General features: G+C 44.5%; 1 protein-coding gene across 19 annotated transcripts in view; it reads right to left on the minus strand.

The window, feature by feature from the left end:
• NRXN3 (neurexin 3) overlaps window positions 1–27,361 on the minus strand; it is a 1,748,572-nt gene that overhangs the window by 1,670,538 nt on the left and 50,673 nt on the right. For all 19 annotated transcript variants that reach the window (XM_055133160.1, XM_055133157.1, XM_055133153.1 and 16 more), the window contains exon 2: window positions 5,548–6,947. In XM_055133160.1, coding sequence (XP_054989135.1) covers window positions 5,548–6,256 — 709 coding nt within the window. In that variant the 5' untranslated portion in view covers window positions 6,257–6,947. The remainder of the gene's footprint in view (window positions 1–5,547; window positions 6,948–27,361) is intronic.

Genomic DNA, 27,361 nt, shown 5'->3' on the forward strand with positions numbered 1-27,361 from the left:
GTTCCCTGCAGCTGGCATGCAGGCTCTGGGACAGGAGAATGGCTGCTCTCGGCCCGCTGAAGGGGGCACAAAGAAGAGGGTCTTATTTCTCTACAGGAGGCAGAGAGGCAGTGGGGTGCTGGGTGGGGGGGATTGTAAAAAAAAAAAAATGCTCTTCCCTCAGCAGTTAAAAGAGGGATAATTGGAGCAAGTGGCAGGCGGCTGCTCTGCCATTTAGCATACAGCATACCCAGGAAATCTCACTTGGTAATCAGGAGAGGAGGAAAAAGGAGCAATCAGACCCCTATTCAGGCTCCGTTTAGCAACAGCCCCTGCTGGCTGGCTGGGCTGCTGGAAAGCCCAGGCTGGTCCCACCTAAGGCTGATGCTGGGTGGGGAATCACGTCTCAGAAGCAGATGCTCTCCTTTGTGTACAGTTGAAGGCTTTGCTTCTCTGCCCCCATGGAGAAGGAGTCAGAGCCTCTACTCCGAATACGCACAACTTCCCTGCAGCCCCCTGCATACCCCAGCTAGGCCAAGACCTTGAGACTAAGACCAAAGCCAGGAGACAATTCTGAGTGTTCACTGGGGAGGGGGCAGGGAGATGAATATGTGTGTACACCAGGGCCCAGAGCAGGAGGCTCTTGACGAGGGAACTTTAACTGCAGCATCTTGGGTCCTTGGTAAGCAATTCCTCCTGAAATAACATTTTTGTTTTGCTTTTTTGGGGGGTCACACCTGGAGATGCACAGGGTTTACTCCTGGCTCTGCACTCAGGAATTACTCCTGGCAGTGCTCAGGGGACCATATGGGACACTGGGAATCGAACCCGTGTTGGCCGCGTGCAAGACAAACGCCCTACCCGCTGTGCTATCGCTCCAGCCCCCGAAATAACATTATTTTTTGGTCTTACTTCTGACTTTTAGTAATAGAGTCACAGATTTTCCAATAAAAAGAAAAATAATTGCAATTCATTTTCTGGAGGGCATACCAAGGGCACCGTGGTGTTCAACAACCAAGCAAAAGAGGCTGAGAAAGATGTCAGTTTCTGCCTGCTATAGAGGCAGGTTTCGGGGGGTGGTTGGGAAAATTGGAAATAGTGGTGGCGGGAAGGTGTACTAGTGGTGGGATTGGTGTTGGGATATTAAATGTAATAAATTATGAATTTTCTAAAAGTATAAGATGATTTTAAAAAGATGTCAGCTTCACAGAGCAGGAAAGACAGGAGCCAGGAGACTATTGGCAACCACACACGGTGTCCTTGTGAAAAGCCTTTGGCCCCCATCACCAGCAAAAATAAGCCACTATACCTCACTGTGGGCTACCAATGCTTGAAAACATAGCAGCTGACACTCAAGATAAGCAACAGACCTGACCCAAATGAGAGAGAGCAATGAACCCAGTTTAATTTTTGTTATTGCCAACAAAGAACACCCCCTACCTCCTTGAAGAACTAACCTAAAATTGTGGGTGCCCAAGTTATATGTGATGTAGGTAGACCCACACTTTGGGAGTTGAGAAGAAAGATCCTCACCTCTCATTCCCTGAACCTTCATTCCCATCCCTACAACTAACTGACTACTTGCTAAATGGCAACGAATCCTAAAATGTACACACTTGGGGAACAAATCAGTTCTTCGTGACCATAAAATTGTTTGGAAGTTCAATGTATTCACAGGTATAACGAAGAACGGTTTTTAAAAGAAGCCAAGTTTAAACTCATTTTAGTTCATGACAATTCTCAAAGATACTCAAAGTTCCAGTGCTCTCTAGAGGGAGCATCAATTACCTCTCTGTTGCCCAGTGAGTCTTAGGCTGCCTATCATAAGGACACGGACTGCTCTACACCCTAGCTTCTTATACTGCGGGTCACAATCCCAGAGGGGATTGCATAACAGAATGTGGTGGTAGGGGCTAGGTCACAAAAATTTATTTTAAGATAAACCCTATGATTTATTATGAGTAAATATTTGATTTGTATGCCTACTTTATATACCCAGATCATGGAAAAAGTTATTGGGCGAAAAGGGGTCACAAGTGAAAAAACTTTTAAGAACCTTTGGTCTATGCAACAAGCCAGGTGAACATGCTTTGTCTAAGTTCCAAACTAGTTATGCATAATTTGAAAAGCATTTTGCATTTACTGCACTATCTTTGCCCTTCGAGGGACCATTTCTTTACAAAGCAAAATTAAATGTTAACATTTAAACACCATCAAGTCTGAAGATAAGACTGTATGTATAAACTAAGAGCAAAAATATGGTAGCTCTTCTCTCTCCATCATGTGCCATATGAACATTAATCAGACTGGGAATCTCAGAAGGAGGATTTCCCATGTAGGCAATGTGGAATCTGTACCAAAGCTAATGGCTTTTCAAGCCATGATAGGGCAGATACTATGTCCAGAGTCTTTTACCCCTTAAGTCCAGCTCTATCACAGCAATGATGTCCAATGTTCTTTGGCTCTCACCTAGAGGAGATACCCAATAGGCATCCACAGAGCCCAAAGCACATTTAAAGATCATCCGTTGTCCATGCATTTTTCCTGGAGTACAGCAGAGAGAGAAAAAGAGAGATTTTGGAGTCAACAAGGCTTAGGAGACTGGACTGGTCAAGCAAACTCTGATGCTGCTGGTGAATTAAGAGCTAGTTGGCCACACGAAACACCTGCAACAGGCCCTAGCCATGTCCATCCGAAGCTGCAGGAACTGCCCTACCCCCTGCCATCTATTCCTGCTCTTAGACTACTAAAGCATAAATTACAAAATGGTTCTTTCATACGGGTACACATCACCACAAACTCAAATGTCAGGGTCCATTGTGTAAATTAGGACAGTCGGCTGCCTACTGCACAGGACTAATGGCTGAAAATTATCCTCCTGGCTTCAAATCTGTGAAGTGTGCAATTTAAAGTGGGATAGGGGAGAGAATGGATGTATTGTCCCTATTGGATTCACCATATTATCTTTAGGAGAATGGGCAGACATTTGTTGAGATTATTTATTTTGTTTTATGTATATATGCTTGACACTTAGCAGCTGCTGTGAATTTCCCCTTAATATTTACAGGTGAGTTTTCCTGCTTACTCTTAAAATTAACTATAGATATTCTCTAACAGCCTATAATGCCTTTTCATGATTGTTAAGATACAATGGCAAGGATGAGGATCAACAAGTTCCAAGTTCTCATCAGTATATACTGTTATCTCCAAATCATCTTCAAGCTCAACTTTTGCATAGCTCTATTTTAAACCCAACAGGTTTTACTGTTATTATCAAGGGTATTTTATGTATGCAACAGGAGAATAAATGCAGTGTGTATATTCGCCTTATACGAGCAGAGGTATCGATCAACAACCAGGAAATAATTTCCCCCTTACAGAAAGAATCACTACAAAAGCATACACATTTAGCTGTTAAAAACGGACCGCTTTCAGTCTGCTCAGGAGATATTTCTTTGGAGACCACACACACATACACACACACACACACACTGTATACATTTACAGTATAGAGTCTCTTCCTGCAGGAAAATGCTGATCCAAACCTGCCCAGAGGAAATGAGTTCTTTTTAAACACAAAAAATGCAATCATGGATAATCAGCAAGTTAGCAACACTTGCAAACACCCTGGTCCCAAAAAAAGGAAGAATGCCAGCTTTCAATGCAAGTTCTGAGATCAGAACTGATCCTCTGGGCGAAGGAGAAAACAAATAATCATGTCAGCGTCTTCAGGAAGAACTTTCTCCAAAGCCAAGAAGCACTACGGCAACAGTCAGCTCCAGAAGGCACCTGCTTGTGAGAAATGCTTCAGTTACCACATCCCACAGTAGCTTGGTAGCCTCGGCTCCTCTTTCTCACCCCATTTCCCCTGAGTCCAGTGAGAGGGAAAAAACAGAGGACAGAAAAGGGGACATGCACCCGGGTGTCTCTTTCTCCTGTAGCCCGCCCACGTGATGCAGACATGATGGGACACTCAGTAAAGAAAAGCAGGAACAGAGACCAAGAAGCTCCCGCCCAGACACAACTTACAGGAGATCTCCAGCAAGAGCCCCTGAAGGCTCCTAGTCTCCATCACAGAGCACCTGTGAAACAAACTGTTTTAATTAATGTCTTTCATCGTCTCAAGAAGTTCAAGTTCATATCAACGGCTTTAGTCACTAGGCCGTTCTGGGAAAGTTTGAGGAACACTGTTGACACTAGTGACAAATCCCAAGGCAGTCCTGAGTGAAGTGACCCAGTGCTAAGACATCACCCACTTGCCCTCCCTCAACCCAGTATCAGCTGGTTTTCAATTTTGGTCACACAATGGAATCACCCAGCAGCTATGAAAAATACACATGGTGGTAGGGTTGCGCTTTTCAGACACTGATTACATTGGGCGGGGCTGTAACTTGAAAATTAAATATATCTCATTGTTGTTGTTATTACTATTATTTTTGGGGTTCGGGGATCCATTTGGCAGTGTTTAGGGATTACTCCTGGCTCTGTAACTGGGGGGATCACTCCTGACCTGGAGCACCACGTATAGTGCTGTGGATCAAACCGGGGTTGGCTGCATGCAAGCAAAGTGCCCTAACCCCTGTACTATGTCTCTGGCCCCTAAACTGAGATACTGGGGATTTTTAAACTCTCCCAGGTGACCCCAATGTGAGAACTGATGTTCTGCCCAAGATAGTTCCCCTCTTCTCCTTGAAGGGACGCATACAGGATGCTAACACAAACCTCTCTAGAAGAATCCAGGGTTTTAACCCCAACAGTGTAGGAGGAAATGGTACTTCCTTAGCTCTCCCTGTCTCCAGCCTCCCCACCACATACCGCATTGTCTTACACACTGTTGCTGCATGGGCTCCTCATCCGGAAAGCTAGTCTGTTAGCTGGCCCAGGCATCCAGACTCAGGACTTCAAATACTTGTCAAATGAAAGCCTAAGCCACTCCCCTCAGATCAAATCCCAAGCAGTCAGAATTGTGTGAACAAATGGGGGGCTCTGGAAATGCTGAGACATGAGTCGCTCCTCTCTTCTCCCAGAGGATTGTGGGAGGAAGAGCACAGCTGAAGGCTTGTCACAAGGGTGGGATGGGGGCAGGGCGGGGGGGTGAGTCTTCACAGGCAAGTACCCGCCTTCCTTATGCTGGGATCAAGAGGAGGTGATAAGGAGTTCCCTATCCATCCCTCAAGGACCCAGTGGCTCAGGAGGAATGAGGAGAGTCACTTTGCCAGTTTCTGTCTTGTCCTGTTCTCGTCTTGCTAGGCCAAGTTCCAGTGTAGGGGGCTGAGCCAACCTACAATCTACTCTACTATCTACTCCCTCCAGCCCTTGGAGTACTGTCAAACATCTGAGTAAGAAGCGCCTGGTTGAGTAGCCCGGATCCTCTTCCTGCTGGAATCTCTGCCGAGAGCAAGCAAAGGGTTTCCAGACCCTCCGTAGGAAAGGGACGTGCTGATTTAGCATGCAGCTAAGGCAGAACCCCCTTAGAGAGAGCTGGCTTCCAGCTGGGGCCTTGGCACTGCTCCCCTAACCCAGCGGGCAGAGCCCTAGCAGGAGAGGGCTGGGGAAGTGCCGCCTTACCTTCTGAGCAGAGCTTGCCACCGTAGCCAGTGGTGGAGCAGTCACAGGTAGGGTGGCCATCCAGGAGAAAGCAGATCCCTCCATTTTCACAGGGACGGTCGCCACAGGGTCCTTCTGCGTCCAGCTGGACACCCTGGCTTCCCAGAAGCCGAGGCTCCGAGTTGCCGTACTTGAGATCCAGGATTAATCCCTTGAAGCCGGGCATGGCCTGTACTCCATCGAGGGTCAGGGCCGAAGGTCGTATGTCCGCAGGGACTCCACCGAGGAACAAGTCACTGACCACGTCCATATAGGGCCGATGGGACTGCAGCTCCCCCGACTGCCCCTCGCCGTCCAGCACCAGCACCGTCTGCAGGCGGTCGCGGCTCACCATGAGGAAGTGCCAGCTGCTGTCGTTCACCTGTTTGTTGGACAGCACGGCAGTCTCGGCGCAGTCCATGCTGAAGCGGAGCTGCACGCGGCCATCCACCAGAGAGAGGCAGAGGAAGTCGCAGACGCCACCGTCATCCAGGTAGAGAAGCAGGCCCGTGGAGACATTGGTCTTGAACTGGAAGCTCAGGTCGCTGCGTGTGCTGGCATCCCAGCGGAGGTAGCGGGCCCACTGGTTGGGGAGACCCATGAACTCGAGGCCCAGGCACAGCCCCAGCAGGGACCCCAGCAGGACGCTCACCTTCAGGGTGAAGCACGCCGAGGGGGCTGTGAAACTCATCGTGGCAGCCCAAACGGAGTCAGACAGGCACGGAACAAATCAACAGCCGGGGTGCAGTGGGGTGGGGCTGTGGGGAACAGGGGGCTGGGGATACCCCCCTGGGCAGCGGGAAGGAATAGCAAGGAGGAGGAGGTGGGTGGAGGGGACAGAGCAGAGAGGAAGGAGGAGGTACCCACACACCTAGTGAGGTGAGATCAAGGGAAGTAAACAGGACAGGTCAGAAGGGCTTGTCGAGGCAGGAATTCAACCCAGAGGCAGAGGGCAGAAGAGGGCACAAAGTTGGGGGTCTCGGGGGACTGCAGTGTCTGTCTCCAAGAAAAGATCTCAGCTATCCATGCGGATCCGGAGGCCTTGATTCAAGGAGAAGGTGCAGGAGAGAAGCCTGGGGCAAGGCACGCTGCCCGTGGGGTCCCCCCAATGTCCCAGCCAGGAAGGCTGGGAGGGGCTGGGGGTCGGCAGTGCCTCAGGAGAAGGAGTGGAGAGGCGAGAGAGGTGAAAGGCAGCAGCAGGCCAAGGACTGATCCTAAAGGTCTACCTCCTAGCAGCAGGGTGCGGAAGGGAGGGGAGCAGCCAAGAACCAAGTGCTCAGACCGAGGAGGGCCCAGGGCAGAGCGGAAGCAGATTCAGGCTTCATGGTGTGGGCCAGACAGTCCTGCCCATAACCTGCCTTCCAGGACTCCGAAGAGAAGATCTGCAGAAGGAGACAGGGAGAGAATGGAGAAGAAAGGAAGGTTAAGGCCACATCTCGCTCTGTTTCACAAATAGTGATGGGGAGCTGAGGGTGAACCAGACTGTCCTGATAATTCCCAGGTTCTTGGGTCTTCCAACAAGAGGGAGACACCTGCATTCTTCCCGAGCCCTTGAGACGTCTAAGCACAGTCCCTAGATTCACTCATTTTTCCCATAGGCAAAAATTGAACAATGAAACTGGGGAGGGAGTAGGGACCGGAGTTTGATCCCTGGTAACACTCACTCACTCTTTCTCTCTGTGTCCCTCTGTCTCTTTCTGTCTGTCTCTGTCTCTCTGTCTCTATCTCTGTCTCTCTCTCCCCTCCCCCCAGTATAGCGGGGCATAGCCCAGGAGGACCCTGGGCACCACCCTGGTGCTCCCATGCATCACAGAGGCCTGGTCCTAGGCAGCAACACATCCCCATCCCTTGCATTGAACCACTGGCCTCACTGGCCAAGTATTGTCAAGAGTAGCCCTCAGGTCTCTGAACATGCCTCCCAAATTTGAATAACCTCCTAAGCCCTATCAGCACCTTCTTATCATAATATTATCACAGGTTATAAAAGAAAAGACACCTTTACTTTTAAGCTGTTAACATTTTATACAGTCACACATACAATTTTTACTTATTGAAATCAAGGGGGAAAATCAAAAGAGACAGACAAGAGGTTAACAGGGGTACGGGCAGGGTCTCAGGCACTCTGGTGAGGTAGAGGTGTGGATTATGCTCATGTCTAAGCCACAGAGACAACACCACTGAGATTACCAAGTCCAAACTATGAAAACCATTCTGAAAAACATTCCTATTAGGGCCAGAGAGTTAGTATACAAGGTAGGACATTTGCTTTGCACAGGGCAACCCAAGTCCGGGCTCTGGCATTTCATGTGATCCCCTTAGCACCAACAGAAGTAACAACAACAACAGCAACAACAACAAAAGAAAAATCAGAAAACACTCCTGTCAAGGAGGCAGACAGGAAGGTGGGAGGAAACCGGGGACATGGTGGAGGGAAGTTGACACTGATGGTAGATCGAAGGAGCCCAGAGCCCAATTAACCAACAGGCTCGAGTGGCAAAAGCCAATAGGGCCTTCATTTCGTGGGAGGAAAGGACACTAGCAGAAAGGACCTGGTATTGTTGATGAGCAGGGAGAGGGAGACTGTCTTCCTGCAGAAGTCAAGGTCTAACAGAGTCTACATGGGTACTTCCAGAAACTTCCATGCTGGTCTAAACTATAAGCTCACTTTTAGGCTTCTGAACCTCACTTATGAACTCACTTATTAACCTCACTGATTAAATGAGATTACTTGCTCAATTCAATCAGTTCGTTGGACTCCAATTCATTCCAGCCAGTGCTGGATCACAATAGAGCGAGTCGCTCTTCTTATCCTCGAGGATATCCCTAAATAATAGGAAATGGGTGGACTTTAGAGAGGTCAGGGCCTGGCATCTGCAAGGCCCTGAGTTCAATCCATAACATTTGTGGCTTTTGAGCACTGCAGGCATGGCTCCAGAGGCCCCCATGCCCCTCTGGACTCAGGCTCTGATCCGCAGGCCCACTGTGGTGCTAAGCTGAGCACTTTGGGGACCCTGGTCCCCAAGCACTGCTAAATGAAGCCTCTGTAAAAATGTACTTTATAGAAATCAAGTTCAGTGAGGAAACTGCAGTATCCAGAAAGTCTTTGGGGAGCAACCTGGGTAAGAAGTTCTGCTTCACCATGGTGCCTGCCACAGGGCCTTGGCAGGCAAAATGTCAAAGAAGGGCAAGCAAAAGCTCAGCGGCAGATACACATGGATTGTATATGCATGGCCCCTAAATTTGATTCCTGCAACTACCTGGCCCCCCAAGCACCAGGTACGGTTCTGGTGATCCTAGGCACTTCAAGGTATGCCCCAAGTGTCCCAGCACCGCTGGACTACAGAAACTCTACAAATTTGGGGCTGGAGTGATAGCATAGCGGGTAGGGCGTTTGCCTTGCATGCGACCGACCTAGGTTCGATTCCCAGCATCCCATATGGTCCCCTGAGCACCACCGGGGTAATTCCTGAGTGCAGAGCCAGGAGTGGCCCCTGTGCATCGCCGGGTCTGACCCAAAAAGCAAAAAAAAAAAAAAAAAAGAAAAGAAACTCTACAAATTTAAGTCCAAGTATTGAGCCCCTGGGCCTGATTATCAGGCTCCATGAACACTGCTTAGGAGACACAAAAATAAAAATAAAAACAAACAGACACACTGCCAAGCATCCCTGTGGAAGACCTGATAGTTCCGTATGATGGCCTCCATGCTACCTTGATTAACGCAATGACAGGGACCCTGAGCCACTACTCTTCTCAGGATGCCAACCTTGATGACCCCAAAGGGCAAAACAGCACCTTAGAAACTCCTGAGTTCATAACTAAGCTCCAGAAAGCGTTCCTGTCAGTGGATCATGGGAGCTTACCCAGTGTCATTCTGTCCTGCCAGATTTTCAGTCCTGCCCCTGAGTCCAGACTGACAAAAGAAGAGAGCACTGTTCCCCTGCCTGCAGAATGAGAGAAGGGAAAGGCTGACGGAGAAAACCCACTCTCTTTCCCACTGGTGCCGGGCAGAATTTCATCTCAGGATTAGCGACCTCAGAATTGGGTTTATCTAGACTTAAAACCCTATGGTGAGCTCACAGTCTCAAATAAAGCCTGTCCATCCATTTCTTTCCAAGAATGTCCGCATTCCCTCGGTTGCTGGAAAATTGCCAACATGCCCCCAAACTAGAGATGACCTTACTTTATCGCAGGCCTCCAGCATATATCCCCAGGCATTAATCCTTGAGCCCTCTCCAGCCCTCTAGTGGACCCTGGCAGTGGAAGAAACGGAAGTCAGGAAGCCCTCTTCCCCTACCAGCCACCTTCCACCCTCTCTGGAGGCATCAGTAAGCCCAGTGCCAACGACTTGCTCCTGAGCCTGCACAGAGGCCCAGGGCCAGTGGAGAAGCTCCAGATGCTGCTTATCTGTTGTGTGGGAATCCAGCAGAATTGGGAAAGTGAGTGACATTATCTAATTGCCAGCTAATTTGCATAATTGTCGAAAGGCACACTGTTTATGTGGGGTTAACATCTTTGCAAATGTCTCATAATCCGGCTGCTCAGGAGACAGGTGGGGGGTGGGGTGGGGGGCTCTCACACTCTGACACAAGTTGGCTATTTGGGTCATGAGGGTTGGCAGCCATGTGCCTTCCACCCATTTTCCATGATTCTTCTATTCCCTGAGATTGTCGGGAGCCTCCAGACTTGAGTTTAGAACCAAGAGGGATGTGGGAAAGTGAAACAGTGATGATCCTTACGGCTAGTCCCTGCTAGTATGCCACAGTGCCCAGACTGCCTTGCCAGCTCCTCCTCTCAAACATGCCCTGTCATCACCAGAATTACAACATCCCTCTAAAGGTTCTGCTTAGTAGTATTGCCCCCTTCTTTCACCCCATCCCTTACCCTCCTTGAAACTAAAGTAATTGTCACCACTAAATCTCAGTGCAGGTCCTTCGAGTGGGGTTCATACCCATCTCAGATCATAAGATCCAGTCGAACCAATCGAGACACTCTGATCGATCACAGTGATCCCACGTGCTTGGTCACACACACTTGGTCTGAACCTTCTGCTAGAATTCCTGAGCAAAGAACACTCTCTTCTTACCAGGTCATTTGAACTATTAGAATAAAGTCCACGGTTGGTGACGGCCACCACTGTTACCATTTAAGATGATCCTGTCTAAGAAACTAAGACCACAAACTTACAGATCCGGTAGAGGAATAAAGACAGAATCCAAGGCAGGTTTAACCAACTGATCCAGAAGCAACTGATCCAACTTTTCTGAGCCCTGGAACTTGGATGACACAAACCCCAACTTTCTTTTCCTTAAATAAGTTTCAGTTGAGTTGGACCATGACCAAGAGCCCTCTTAATAAGAGACCTTTAAAACCACTGTTCTTGAATGGGAGACTAACACCCAAGGATAATAGAGATAAGGGCCAGCAGGATCACTCCATGGCTTGGAAGCCAGCCTTGCATGCTGGGGGGAAAGGCAGCTGGGATAGAGAAGGGACCACTAAGTGAGTGACGCTTGGAGGGCTCGCTTGGGATGGGAGATGTGTGCTGAAAGTAGACTATAGACCAAACATGATGGCCACTTACAACCTGTATTACAAACCACAACACCCAAAAGGAGAGAGAGAGAGAGAGAGAGAGAGAGAGAGAGAGAGAGAAAGCAAAAGGGAATGTGCCTGCCACAGAGGCAGGGGAGGGGTTGAGGTGGGGGTGGTGGGAGGGATACTGGGAACATTGGTGGTGGAGAATGGGCACTAGTGGAGGGAGGAGTACTCTATCATTGTATGACTGAAATATAATCATGAAGTTTATAAGTCTGTAACTGTATCTCACAGTGATTCATTTAAAAAATAAAAATAATAGTAGCACTGTAGCACTGTCATTTCATTGTTCAACAATTTGCTCGAGTGGGCCACCAGTAACATCTCCATCGTGAGACTTGTTGTTGCTGCTTTTGGTGCATCGAATACACCATGACTAGCTTGTCAGGCTCTGCCATGCGAGTGGGATACTCTCGGTATCTTGCCAGGCTTTCCGAGAGTGGCGGAGGAATAGAACTCAGGTCAGCCGCATGCAAGGCAAACGCCCTACCTGCTGTGCTATAAAACCACTGTTACTGAGAGTACCATAGAAACTCCCATCCCACATGGTCATTCACACATGGCATATCTCCCTGAAAACTGAAACACAGGGGGGCAACCCTCCCCGACCCTCGCAGCTACAGGCCTATGTTCTCAGGCAAAGGCACAGGAGGTGGACATGCTCCTCTCACTCTCCATGCTTTGGAGAGAAGGAGGTTTATTCTGGCAATGATCTCTGATATTCTCTCTCAGGGAAACCATAGTCATCCTGAAAGCACCCCTTCTCAGCACCTCGGGCACTCAGCCCTGGTGCCAACTTAATCAACAGCAAAAGCTCAACTGCAGTGAGGAAAGTGAAGCGGTGAGTTCTCTCCAAAACATGAAAGCAGTTTCATGTAGTGACAAAGAGCATGGGCATCAGGCAGAGCAGAATTGAAACCCAGACTCATTTCTATAGCTGTTTAGGCAATTCTCTGAGCCTTTGTTCATCCAAAGAAGAAACGGGGGATATTACCTTTTTCATAGACTGTTTTGCACTTTAAGTTTGAAAGTGTTTGGAGAAACAATTGCTCTTGGAAAAATTGTTTGATAGTTTCTATTCAAGCTGCGCATTTTTTGCCCGATGCAGCTGCAACAGAATGTACTAACAAACATACCAACAGAAATGCTTACATGTATCCAGCTATGTGGATATATGTAAGCATACAGATACAGATACGTGCAAGGTGATGTTCACAGCAAGATAGAGATACAAAGAGCTTACAAAGACTATTAGACATTGTCTTTGTAACAGAGAGGATAAATAAATTGTATTCTATGGATGCAAAAAGCATTGAGAATGACTGGCCTTCCTCTCAACACAGAAAAATAAATAAATCTCACAGGAAATCATGTGTTTATGTCTTATATTGCATCAGGTACAAAAATAACAAAATAATTATTTGCAGTTAACTATAGAATAGTTACCTCCCTTTGGGGAGTTAATGGAAGATAGCAAAGAGAGATTGGTTTCTTTATGTTTTAAAAATAGGAATCTATTAAAAAATGAATTCTCAGGGCCCCTGGACACTCCCAGTGAACCTGATGGTTCAGGACTATACTCAGCAGTGCCCAGAGAGCCAGGAGGGACAGGAAACAAATTCAAAGTCTCACCTGTGCATGGTATCACCCTACCACTTTGAGCCATCTCCCCAACCCCAAGAGTGCTGTCTCTTCATCCAGGTACTACCGTAGAATGCACTGAGCATATGACTATGCACTGACTTGTTACATCAATTTTGTATATGTTTTACATATGCTTGTTATGTTTCAATAAAAACTAAGCACCCACTTCCTGGAATGTAAGATATATATATATATATACATATATATATATATAAATCTATTGGTTTTAGGCCATCTGAAGACATTTTAGAAAAGATTATTACTGATCTCTGCTAATAGGCTGGAACCCCTGACTTATAGATCAAAACCCACCTCTCATCCAAGAAAGCATAGGCAAGTATCCACCAAGTTGAGCAACATGGAACTTACATCCTTCTCCCTTTTCAGATTATCCCAGTGCACTCACTCTCTTTAACTTTTTTAATCCCTAAAAATACTAGCCATCCTGCCACCTCCTCTCTCTCACTCTAAAACATGCTGTACTGCTCCATGTTTTAAAGGCAACTCAGCCACCAAGCTTGCCCGACTCACACTCTCCTTTTAGGAAACAGACTCTAAGGACCTCAATTCAAGTTTGTCAAATGGGCATCTAGAGAAAGGCATTTGAAATGTTATCATGCTGAAAGGGAAATGGAGATAAAAAGAGGGAACAAGAGACTTTTTTAAATATTCTGCACTATAATGCCTTTTATATTTTTTAAAGCTAAGTTTCCATTTCTTTTCTGTAAAGAACCGTAATGGAGCAGGGTAGAGATACACAGGATTTAAAACATACAGAAATTTCTGTTTGTCACTGGGAAAGTTTCTCAGGATACAAGGAATTTAAAGTGAGAGGAACCAGGATAACTTGTCACTGACTAAAGGATAAATGGGCACTTTGAAGCCACACACCCTCCCACACACACACACATACACACACACACACACACACACACACACACGGGCTTCATTTAATGTCCTTGATAGGCTTTTAGAAATTGACTTTAAGTGGTTGATAATAAATCAGGTTCTAAAATAAATTTGTCTCATTCAGCATTCACTGGATTTCTTATTCCTTGTCGATGATATAATAATAAAACAGCATTTCATACTTGTCATACATACACACACAGGTATGTTAGCAAATGCTTGTAAAGTGTGTGTTTTGTGGTTGCCAAATACAATGTTCGTCTGTGTTAACTAAAATATAAGTACAAAAGAGATACAATTTTCTCTGTCAATTTGGTGCTTGGATTTGATCACTGGATTTTTATTATCATCCCTGATCTTTCAGAGAGGTGCAAGTAAGTTGAATGGTGTAAACTGAAAGGAAGGAATTATTTAACATTTTGAAAACCATGGAGGTACTTGTGGTATAGATATAAATGGTAAATCTTTGCTCACACCCTTCATGAACTTGCATGCAGTAAAGAGGGAAGGTACAGCCTACACAGTATAGGGAGACAGACAAAGGTGAAAGGCAGACTCTGCCCAGTGAGTGCTGCTGTGCCAATGGTCAGGCTCCAGGTTTCCAAAGTAGAACACTGGTGGTAAGGTGCCTCTTACATAGCAGTCAGACTTCCTGTTCTTAAATGTCAGACCCACCACTTCCTGCTTCTGCGTTATATTGAGTAAGTTGCTAACCCTCTCTGTGTTTCCTTACCTCACTTGTCAAATGACGATAACAATAATGAGTTACCTCTATCGTGCACTAAATTCAAGGTAAGATCTGAGATCAGATAAGTGTCATGTAAATATTAGCCTTCGCTCCTATTGCTATAGGTTAAGAGTAAGCCTATCCTCAGCAATGGAAAACAAATTACCAAATGCTTTTTTTCAGCAGGTTGACTTTAGGGGGGAGAAACTCCAAATCAATAATAGTGAATTTTTTGTTGAAATATTGAATGTAATCAAAGTAAAGTGAAAGTAAAGTGAAATTTACCAGTTACACAGGCATAGTGGGGGGCTGGAGAGGTAGGGGGAGGGGGGAGGTATACTGTGATTCTTGGTGGTGGAATATGTGCACTGGTGAAGGGATGGGTGTTCGAGCATTGTATAACTGAGACTTAAACCTGAAAGCCTTGTAACTTTCCACATGGTGATTCTATAAAAGAATTTAAAAAGGAAAACAAAGAGTAAGCCCATCAATAGTAACCAATAATATATATTGTCAAAATGCTCGCATCTCATCCTGTTAGCATAGATAATGGCAGCATCTCATTGGTCTGCACAGGGAGAATAAGCAAGATGGAAGGACATCTTTTAAACTTCCTTCCAATACAACAGTTAAGACCTAAGTCGCGTTTATACTAGAAAGCTGTTGAGAGACCAGGGTGTTTAGACTTACAGAAGTAACATGAGGCACAACCAGGAGCATGAAGCATTCCTACAGTGGGAAATCCTGTGAAATTCTATGACTCTCAAGTGGGGACTTCTGTTGAGACAATTTCCTTTTCTCAAAAGAAAATTTATGTCTTGATCTTACAGGCGAACTTTCTCTAATTGAAGTAGGTGTCTCATCACTGGAGATACCCCAGAATACATTCAGTCCCCTTGGGATTCGTACACCTCGTATTAAATATGTCCATATATGGAGATCGATAGAGTCCAGAGGAACAAGAGCTGGCTCAAAACTTGTGTGGCCAGGGGACCCTCCTCAGAGGAAGGAAGATGTATATAGAAACTTAGATGGTAGGTAGAATATAGGCCACGAGGAATAAGGCAAATGGGCAGGGTGGGGAGAAAAGACCACTAGGCTGGAGTCAGAACCAGGCTCAGCCTTATCATTATTGACCAAGCGACCTTATGGGAAATTCTCTGATCTCTCCAATTTTTAGCTCTTCTATTGTAAACCCAGGAGATCAATGAATACAACTTCCAGGATGTTGTGACCGTAAATGAATATTTTTTTAAAAGCCTACAACATAAGTTAATAATCCTGCCTTTTTCCCACTCCTTCCTAAGCCAGTCCTCTAAGGTTCATACCCAAGGTAACTTGTGGCATTAGTCTTTTCCCACCTACTACCTCTACACAATTCTCAAGAGAGCCCTGAATGGTCTTGTGGGTCAAAGACAACAGCAAACTCTTTCCCGCGGTCCACAGGGCTCAGGTTTTCCAAGGTGCTGACAAGGTCCCCAGTATCCTAGGCATAGCTCAGAACCTAGAAAGCTTGTGAATATTCACCATTCAACCTCCTGCCTTCTCCCAGTCAGCAGACCTCCACAGCCCAGAGTTCCAAGCCACGGGTTGGGAAGCCATCTGGCTGCTGGGAGAGTTAATAATTTATAATGAAGATAATCACCCTTCAAGATCCTCGCCTCATGGGACCATTAAAAGGGATTCAATTGAGAGCCAGTGAGTTCTTTACATGAGAGGACAGAGAGAAAGGGGGGGTGGAAGGGGGGGCGAGATGAGCAGCAGGAGAAAGGGGATGGAGAAGAAACAGGGAGTAAAGAGGGAGGGTGCCTAGCCAATCTTCCACCTAGAAGAGGCAGGAGAGAGGGAAATTATTCAGTCCAAGGAAACAATCTTATCCAGCCTGCACACTACCAGCCCAGCAAGAGCGCAATTTATGGGTCTTTTCTCCAAACCAACTCTCTCTACACAAAGAGAAAAAAAAAATCAAACACATACAAGAGATGGGGAGAGAGAGGCAGACAAAAGAAAATAAGCCTACCCAGCAATCATGTCTGGGGCTGCAGGGATGGCTCTCTCTGTTCTCTTTCCAGGACACAGTAAGGCCCCCACTGTGCTAATTATTCCCATTACCACACAAATTCTCCATTAACGAAGCAGGTCGTGCCAGAACTGGCAAATAACAGAAAGGACTGGCAGAGGCTACGAACGGACTTGAGGTGTGTGGACCCAGACCTGACAGTTCCCACCTTTTTGTTGGCAAATGTGGGACCCTGCATTGGTCCAGAGGCGAAGTACACCTTAGAGGTGTGAGGTGCAGGCAGAATGGGACAATGCCTGCCTCCTGCAGCAGAGTGTGACAGCTGCGAGGAGGACACAGGAAGGCAAGAAGCCAGGCAGGAATATGTCAGGATACGCCATCAGCAGGAATTATTACAAAGGGGAGGAGGGTTGAGCTGAGAATCCGGGGCAGGTGAAGGGCAACCACTGCAAGATGCTGGAGTCAGATAGAACTGAATTCCTAACCTGCCTACACTGCTCGGAAGCTAAGCAACCTTCAGCAACTAATCTCTCTAGACCTCTGCATTCCCATCTGTAAAATAGGATAATACAGTTGCTTATCTTGAATGACAGAAGAATTAGCAGTTACAGAATCCCAGCATAATAAAACATCTATACATATTTGTTGGGCTGGAGCAATAGCCCAGCAGGTAGGGCATTTACCTTGCACACGGCCAACCCAGGTTCAATTCCTCCATCCTCTCGGAGAGCCTGGTAAGCTACTGAGAATATCCCGCCCACACGGCAGAGCCTTGCCAGCTACCCATGGCATATTCGATATGCCAAAAAACAGTAACAGCAAGTCTCATGATGGAGACGCTACTGGAGCCCGCTCGAGCAAATCGATGAACAATGGGATAACAGTGCTACAGTGCTACATATTTGTTGACCTTCAACCCACAGATTTCAGAGCTAACGATTCAACCAACAACTGCAGTCACTGAATTGCAAATTTAAAAATCCATCAGTGGACCCTGGTTATTCAAAGTCACCTGGACCAAGCACCTTCAGGATTGGGTTTTTGTGAGGATTTAGTGGGAAAATGCAAGCAAAGATCCAAGCAGAGACTGACCTCAGCAAGCATCTAATAAATATAGCTGTTCTCATAAGCACCACTGCTATTTCTCTGTTGGCTTATCTGAGATTTCAGAGCTTCTCATACTGTTTGGTGGTCGTTTGATAGCATTATGTCCCAAATCCTTCAATATTCTCTCTATATATACACTTTACCACCTAACACTACCGTGCCCAACCCTTGATAGCATGCTCAGATGCATGAACTCCTACGGCTAAATGGGATGCCAGCAAATATGACACAAGCAGAAGCTGGGAAGTAGTTCATATTTTCATCTTGCTCAATCTGGCTCCACTGCCATGAGAACATATCCACGACCACTTTCTGGATAAGACACCACAGAAGAGCACGAAGTGATTCCTGTTATTCTGGTCAAGCCTTAAGTTCTGAAAAGTTCTAGAACCCAAAGACTGAGGCAGGTAAGGAAAATCCAAGTTCCTAGCTCCTAATTTATTATGATGACTTAAAAAGTCCATGAACCCCACAATGTGGTTCAAACTTCCAACGTTAGTGTAACTTCAGCTGAGAGAAACAAGACGGTGGGGCCCTGGGAAGAGCACTTGGTGACTTGCCAAGTCTGTGAGTCAGCAAAGCTTCCACGTGCTGAGTTGAGGATGTAAAACCTGCAGTATGCATGGAAACCATCATATATGACTTGCATGGAGCAGACAAGCAAACAGGACACATGGCAGTGATCTCATGTGCCTCATTCAAGAGTGCCACGAATACACGACACTTCAGAGCACTTTCTTTTTTCTTTGTAGAAACAATTAAAGTATAATTTCCCCTCCAACTCTTTATATATGAGGAAACTAAATCTAGGAGTGAAAATATGATTAATATAGGATTGCAGACTACTAAGTGATATAATTAAATCTTAATTTTAGACATTTGAACAAGGAGGCTTCTGTTTCTATCATTAGGCCACACTAATTACGATTATATCACTATTTCTTGGGTCTGTTAGGTAAGGAAAATTAATCTTTTGATTCTTCCTCTCCAAAAGTCCAAAACACACTTCACTAGTTAATTATAGAATCTTCTTTTGAACCATATGGAGCCTCAGAATCTTTCTCAGCCCAATAATATAGCATCTTCTTCTAACCCAAAATTATAACAGATCTAGGCTAGAGATACTACAGTGAGTAGGGTACTTGCCTTGCACATGGCTGACCAGGGTTCAATCTCCTGCACCCCCATATTTTCCCTAGAGCCCACAAGGAGTGATCTCTGAGCATAGAGCAAGGAATAAGCCCAAAGCACTGCCAAGTGTGGCCCCCAAATCAAGATAAATAAATAACAACAGACCTATGCAAAGGAACCTGTAGATTCCTCCTAAAGAAATTACATACATATAAATGACACATAACAAACCAAATGATGACAGACAAGCCTGTATCAACAGTGAGTGACCATATAACAGCAAACCTCTTTATTCCAACTCTCTAATCCAGAATTTTCAATACTACAAAAGCAGTTCCCGTTGTCATCAAAAGGTAGAAAATTACAATCACTAAGGTCTCTATAAATTTCTGTATTTTAATGGCAAAATATACTACAAATATGTTGAAAAAATCAGTATACCTTTTATCTCAAGTCTCGAAAATTTAACTAGTCTACCAATTTGGCTTCAACTCATGTATCATCAAATAATTCTGGAATTCTTATAATCTTTTATTTATGATACATTATTATACAATGAGGCCTAATACAACCTGTAATTTTGCGTTAATTTTCCACTTTACTTATTAGATCTATTCATATCTTAGTTTTTTGAAATACTCTATGCTTTAGAGGTAAAAATAATAATAATAATAGCTACAGCTCTTTAAAATTAGCCCACAATGTCATCTCTCCTCTAAGTTGGGATGGGATGAGCTTTCTTTATTCCATATAGATACGCGAGTTCCTTAGTAATGGTCTAAGAGAGAGTGATGAAAGGGAGATAAGAGAGATCATTTTCACTTCCTTTAGAACAACTCAACTTATTAATTCATTTAACAAACCACCAATATATACCTGCTACCATATACCAGGTGCTATGTAAGGCCCTGAAGTCCCACAGATCCCAGCCAAAGTTCAGTGACTGAGGATAGATATGAACTATAGCATTTATTAAAGATATGCACACAGACTCTGTGAGCACAAAGTGACTGACCAGGAAGTTGAAGGTGGTGAGCTGCACTTCAAAGAACAAGGGCTTTCTTTGCTAGACTCAATCACTGGGAGATGTGAAAGATCATGCAGTACTCAGATAGCATAAGAAGTTCTAGCTGGTGGATGGGAAGGAAGAAGGGGAGAAATCCAAACCGAACTAGTCATGTTGAGGACAAAATTCCAAAGCTCCTTGGTACTAAGCTAAGGAGGTCTTTGGGAGACTTTGAGAGATTTGTTTTTGTTTTTAAGGGGGGCTATTCCCACTGAGACTCTGAGGTTACTCCTGGCTCTGTGCTCAAGTATCCCATCAGGGATCACTCCTAGGAACCTCAGGAGACTACATATGGGATGCTGGCAATCAAGCCCAGGTTGGCCACATACAAGGCAAGAGCCCTATTGGCTGTACCACATGCAAGGCAAGAGCCCTATTGGCTGTACATGCAAGGCAAGCACCCTATTGCTGTACTATCAACTGAGGAAGTGTCTGGATAAAGTTTGCACTTTATATGACTTGGGGATTTTACCTTATTGTGAAAAGAATACATCATGGAATCTATCAATGATGAATCAGAAAGCCATTGTCATCATCCAGCATTGACATGAGAGGAGCCTAAACCTGATGCCTATGCTTAGTCCATGGCCATCTGTTGCGATTTCCCCCACACCTGAACAGGCAGACTGACACAATACTTGGAGCCATCTCCTATCCAGGGAGATTATCTGAAAAAGGATCAGAAAGTCTAAAAAAGCACCATACAGTCATGCCCTCTGTCTATGATAGAATGTCTTGGTTTTCAGAATTCATGGTTCCATCTTTTATTAATATGTCTGGCCCTTCTGAACTCTGACCATATACCTACACAATCCAAGCTTTCAGAAAGCAGATTATCCTAGGAGTTTCAAATCCCCTCTGCTAATAAAAGTGCTGAGGGCTAAGATAAAGCTTAGACAAGGAATAATCAAGCAAAGGAGAAGCTTAGCAGGTATGACCAATCCTGAAACCTGATCGTCAACTTTTACCATAACCAGGACACAGGATAAACTATATATTTGTATCCATTGGGTGCTCTGAAAAGCATGAAGACCCATCATGAGCACAGGAACAACAACAACAAAATTTAAACTTGGTGCTAGTGTATCTACGAAGATGGGATGAGTCTAACCCCCAGAAGGCATTTTAATACCTATTCTAATCCATTAAATTCAGTCTAAGCCCACATGACCCACTGTGTTCTTTAGGAAATCCACCCCAGAAGATGATCCCAAAATAGCAACAAAAAATAAAAGGAAAAAAGATGTAATCATTCTTTCTGGGATTAAGTATAATGGGGAGGACACATGCTAAGCATATACCTGATTTGGGTTTAATATCTGGCACCAAATGGTCTAATAAGCATCACCAGATTTGAAGGTCCTAGTGGTCCTTGGAACTGCAACACCTGAGAAGCACCATAAGCTCCTAACATTGAACACGGTACCACTGCAGCACTGTCATCCCGTTGTTCATTGATTTGCTCAAGCAGGCACCAGTAATGTCTCCATTGTAAGACTTGTCGTTACTGTTTTTGGCATATTGAATACGCCACAGGGTAGCTTGCCAGGCTCTGCTGTGCGGGCAGGATACTCTCAGTAGCTTGCCAGACTCTCTGAGAGGGATGGAGAAATCAAACCCAGGTCAGCCGCGTGCAAGGCAAACGCCCTATCCGCTGTGCTATCACTCCAGCCCCACATCGAACACCAGTCTTGCTAATTGAGTATTATGGAGAGTGGCCTCTGAACATCACATGACAGGCCTCCCCTCACAAAAAAAAAGTCTTCACATTCAAATCACTGTATCACTGTCATCCTGTTGCTCATCGATTTGTTCGAGCAGGCACCAGTAACGTCTCTCAGTGAGAGACTTATTGTGACTGTTTTTGGCATATCAAATATGTTTTGGAAATATTGCTACTGACAAAGGTCCAATGGTACAATTCCTATGTTGAAGGCTAAACTCCCAATGTGTGGTATTAGGGGCTTGGACCCCTGAGAGGGATTATGGCATGGAAAAGCCCTCACATATGCAATTATTGTCCTGTAGCTAGAAACATCAGAGACTGTGTTTTCCCTCTCCCTGCTCTCAACCTTCCTCAACCATCAGCAAACGAGGAAGCAGGTCCTTAGCAGACATCAGACCTTCCCGGCCGACTAGCATCCCAGCTATGAGAGATAATGGTTTAAGGCAGCCATGTGATACTGTAGCAGCCAGGGCTGACAAAGACAGACATCAAAGTGTTCTCCCTGTTTTCTAGATTTGCACTGAACCTGAATGAATCTGATTGAGTGTCTCCCTTTTTCAGTTGGATAAACTGAAGTTTAAACAATATCCACATATCTTTGCATTGTCAGCTACTGCTACCGACACTGTACATGTAAAATAAGAACCATCTAGCAGGACTATGTCTCACCCTCTATAAAATCCCGGAGATTAGTCACTTGCTAACATCCAAGAAGATCCTGCATATGAGTTGATGGATACGATCTAAAAAAGTTAGGAGGGTTTTTTTTTAAGTGAGAATGAGTATATAGGAATTTTTATTTTTGATGATTTATTTAGCTATTCATTTACTTATCCATTGAAAAATATTTATGTTGGTTGTGTATGGCCAGTGCTGGGGAGAGAGCACTAATTCGGACAGACTCGGACTTTATCTTAATTCACTAACAGCCCTATGAGGATGAGAAGACCAAGAACATTCAAAATGTAGAAAGGTAGAAGAGGTTCTTCAAAAAAATAAAGTCTAGGTTTGAGGTGCTCCACCCCCAACCATCTTTCTCCTTAGAGACTCACTTTCCAAGGATGGATGTTATTTCTATTACTGAATCTCTATTAAAATAGTTCCCTTCCCACACCCACCCTCTTGCTTCCTTATTTGCAGTGCAAAAAAGAAAAAAAAAGTCCCAACACTCTGTCAGAGTAAAAGCAATTGTGAAATCCCAACTATAGTAGGAAGCTGTGACCGCCTCTCCCTAGAAACCTCTCCCCAGGTAGCATCTGCCCTCTTCAACAAGACAGAAAGGCCAGAATTCAAAGCCCCATTGCAGGCAGTGTGCTTTCAGCATCTTCCAGTAATCAGGAGGCTTCTAAAATGTTTACTTTGGATCAGCCTAAGTTCTTCCAGCAGGGGTATGTCTGTGAATGTGCGTGCGTGCGTGCGTGCGTGCGTGCGTGTGTGTGTGTGTGTGCGTGCGTGCGTGCGTGTGTGTGTGTGCGTGTGTGTGTGTGTGTGTGTGTGTGTGTGTGTGTGTGTGTGTGTGTGTACTCCCATGCTGGTGGTTACTCTCTCACTGTATGTAGCCAACTGCCTCCCCATGCCTCTTTTAAGTCCTTCCCTCTGTAGCCTCTGGGATTCCTGCTGTTTGTGTTTCTCTCCTTGGAATACAGAAAACTGTCCCTTCTCTAATCAGATGGCTTCACTCAGTTGGGACCACTTGTATCTCAGGATGTGAGCGGAGCAGAAAAGTATCCTTTCTTCCCACCCTTGATCCTCTGTTGTCACTCAAGGGTTTTTCACCATAGGCAACCCAACCCCTTCTCCCTCCTCATCCTGCTTCTCTGCCACTTGTTGTCACTTAGGCTATTGCACAAAAAGGTTCCCTCACCACCTCCAACTATTTCCTTAGGTGGAGTATATCCATTCCCTTACCTCTTGACTTTAACCAAAGAAGTGGCATTTATGCCATTAAGACAAGAATAGTCTGGAATAGCCTTCCAGCAACAAAAGATGAGTGACCATAGCCATTCTAGTTGGTCACCCCAATCATCACCAACCCATTCGATCTGTAGAGGTAAGATCAATGGAGTTACCTGATGAGTCTGGCTTAGATGTACTGTCTCCAAATGTGGAAGCCTCATCAATGATTGATGGTGCTTGTCCCCGAGAGTTTTATGATTGTTATGCAGTAATAGTTGACTAATACATGACTCCAAGATGACTCTGCTCGATTCCCTAAGACATCCAGATGCCTCACAATTGCATTCTTCCCAGCTATGTACTATGTCTATGTATACAGTTGTTCTAGTTTCACAGTCCATGCTTGCCTTTGCACCAGAAACCCTCACCCCCACCCTCAAATTCTTCCTATCTACCTGGACTTTGAAAAATAACTTCTCACCAAATGCTTCCTCAGAAAACTTCTACTTATCTCTCATTTCTTCCTAATCTACTTCTTTAGCCTAACATTAGCCTAACTTCTTTAGCCTATCTTCACTTTCAGAATACAGCATCCCTCGGACCCCTTCTCTTCCTTATTGGATTAGCCTTCCTGTTCAATTGTTATCTCATTCCTGGCCTCCTATCACAGCCATCCTTGGCATAAATCTAAGCATTATTGCCCTTGTTCCCTGGAAACTGATCAATACCAGAAACCAACAGCTCCCTGACTCGTGCCAATGATCGTGATGACAATTCTGACCCCCTCAATCTCAGTATATAGGCCTATCTTCTTTCTTTATTTGGAGGGGGGGTTGGGCACATACCCAGCAGTTCTCAGGACATACTCTTGGCTCTGCAATCAGGGATCTTCCTGGTGCTGCCCAAGGTATCATGGGGTAATGGGTTTCAAATCTAGGTCAGTCACTGGCAGGGCAAGGACTTTATTCACTCTTCTATCTCTCCTGACTATCTCCCAGATTACTCTCTCCTTCAGCTCTTCTCAACTCTTTCTACCTTCTTCACACAGCAGATATTACAGAGACGCCTACCTCATTAAAAACAAAAACAAAATTAAGGCCTTTGGGATTGAAAATCTGTACTTCCTCCTTTATCTAATTTTTCTCTACACCTTTCCCTCCTAAATTAAAAATGGTCCTTTGCATATCACTGCAGGTGATGCTTAAAATAAAATTTAAAAAGTAAGTGCATAAAAAAATTGGTCCCCTTGGGGCCAGAGAGGTAGGACAATAGGTATTGTCCAGGTTGCTTTTTATGCAGCCAACCTGGTTTCAATCCCCAGCATCCAAACCCTTCTAGTAATAATCCCTAAATGCAGAGCCAGGAGTAAGAACTGAGCATCACCAGGTATGGTCCCACAACAAAATAAAGCAATGGTTTCATCAAGATAGACCCCTTTCATCTCTCTTCATTCCCTTCCACCTCCCTCAGAATTTGTTCTACCAATACTTCCTGAATTCATTTCCAGAGGGAGGTCTCCACCCACTCCTCTCCCCCTTCACCCAACATTCAGTGGCATACTAGTAACCTTAAAAGAAGACAGAAATCTTGCCTCTTTTCTCATCTTTGAGTTTGTAATCCTATTCTCCCTCACAACACCCCCTCTCTTGCTCTGCCTTCGCTCTTTATCCTCTGCATTCTGGCTTCTATCCACTCCTACCCATCCCCAGCTCACAGCTACTCTCCCCAAAGTTACCAGTGACCTTGGAAATGCCCTAGACCAGAGTCTCTTTAGGTCTCACCTCCAGGTCTTCCTGCTGTTTGGGCCCTATTGATGATATCCATGACACTCCTGTCTCAGATGGGAAAACCACTCTTTGAAAGTTCTGTCACCCTTGAAACTCCCGTCAATAGCCAGGCTTCCTTTCCCTGTCCTTTGACTATCAACATTCACTTAAGCTCTGGTCCCAGCTTCCTTCACACTTTAACCCCTCCTGCCCCAGGCTATACTCCAGGGAGCACAGACACACCTTGACTAAGACTGAACCCATTAGTTTCCTTCTCCACACTCCCTCTAACCTGCCCCTTCTGATTTGTTGTACTGTTAATATCATCATCCATTCCATAGACCCAGCTAGTAACCTGGGCATCATTATCTTCAACACTCAACCAGAAGCTAGTATTCACATGTTCTCATGCATCTCTTAAATATCCCTCCTTTCCTCTCTCTCCTCTTTTTTATATCACTCTGCTTTCTTCCCTTCCCACCCTGTCTGTTCTACAGTTCAGTTCAGGTAGGTAGACCTCTCCCACTTCAAAAGCCTCCTAGTTGATCTTTGTACTTCCAACTTCTTTCTGCTTTTATCTATCCTTATACACTGCTTCCAAGTCAAAATTAACTTTCTAAACTCACATTTAAACATATCACTCCCATGCTTCTAAAGAAACTCCAAAGATTTTCTTGTTGCCAAAAGGAAAGAGTCCAATATCCTTACATGCAGACTCCAGCATCAACTCACATTTTTTTAAAACTTACCAGATACCAAGCACTGTTCTCATTTTATCCCTGCAGAAAACCACTGACGTATTACCACCTCCATTTGAAGAATAGGGAAAAGCAGATTCTTGAAGGCAAAGCCATGTGTTTAAGGTCATGCAGTTAGGAAATAGCTAAGATGAAACCTCAACAGACAAGATTCTATTGTGTCCTTCCATGATCAGCCTTGAGAAGAATAATTTAGGTATTTAGCTATGTGATACTCTATATATAGCTGATGAACATCCTCTAAAGTGGCCTTTCTTTTTCAAATGTGTCAGTGTCTTCAAGGTTTTCTGAAAACCAAATTTTGTATGGATCTCACTTTAATCTGAATTTCTGGCCCTACCAACCTTAGATTAAGTCTGTTAATCTAATTTATTCTACCGACAGTTGCTCAAAAATCCGTGGGCCTTTGGTTTTCTATAATCTAGAATAGTTGAGTTCTTTGAGAGAATTAAAATTCTAGAAAATTAACCTGATTTCCACCCAGGATTGGGATATCTGTTCTTGGGTTTCCAACCTTATAAATGACATGAGGGAAAAAAGCTTGACCCTCCAAAAGAGGTAGAAAGTTTAACCTAGGACAAATACTCTGTTATTTCATCAAGTAAAGACATTTTAAAATTATAAACTGTAGAATAAGTTAAAAGAAATTATATATACATGTAGATGTATCTTACAAATATATGTGTGAGTATATATATCAATGTGGGCAGATCTAAAAAGTATGCAAGGGAAAAACAAAATGAGATGCAGAGTAGACTGCAATGCTATTTATATGCCCTAGAAGAATAGTCATGCAAAACAACACTATCCACATATTGTTTATTCAGATTTGTAAATGTATGCACAAGTATGAAAAACATTTCCAGAAGGATATACGTCAATATGATGGTAGTGTTTCTCTATAAAAGCGTTTATCAATCTGGGTAGTTTTCAAATTTGAGACCAGACCATTCTTTTGTAGGGCCGAGAAGGTTGTCTTGTACATTGTAGGAAGCTTAGTAACATCTTGGTCTCTACATTAGCATCCGCAAGTTTCCCTGAATGAGAACCAGTGCTCAAGAAAAAGGAAATTTCAATGGTAATGTCACCGAGAATAAAATCAATGGCAATTTTAAAATCCATACTTTAAAATATTGGAATTAAGTGTATACCAACTATTTTTGAGTGATATGATGTATAATGAGTATAATTGAGTAATATGAGGTATAATGCTTTTATGTATCTTGTAAACTTATAAAATAAGTACTTAGCACCTGTGATAGAATCATAATTTCACTAAAAAAATGACATTTAAAACTCCAATAAGCAGAAAATGTAGACTAAAATAAGGGCTGAATTATGAGCCTCAAAAAAATCTACTGACAATATAATCCCTTGTACCTGTGAATGTGACCCTTTTTGGAAACTGGGTCCTTGCAAATGTAATTAAGCAAGAATGAGATCATAGTGGA

This window comes from Sorex araneus, chromosome 3, assembly GCF_027595985.1.
Source record: "Sorex araneus isolate mSorAra2 chromosome 3, mSorAra2.pri, whole genome shotgun sequence".
In the NCBI taxonomy this organism is placed as follows: Eukaryota; Metazoa; Chordata; class Mammalia; order Eulipotyphla; family Soricidae; genus Sorex; species Sorex araneus.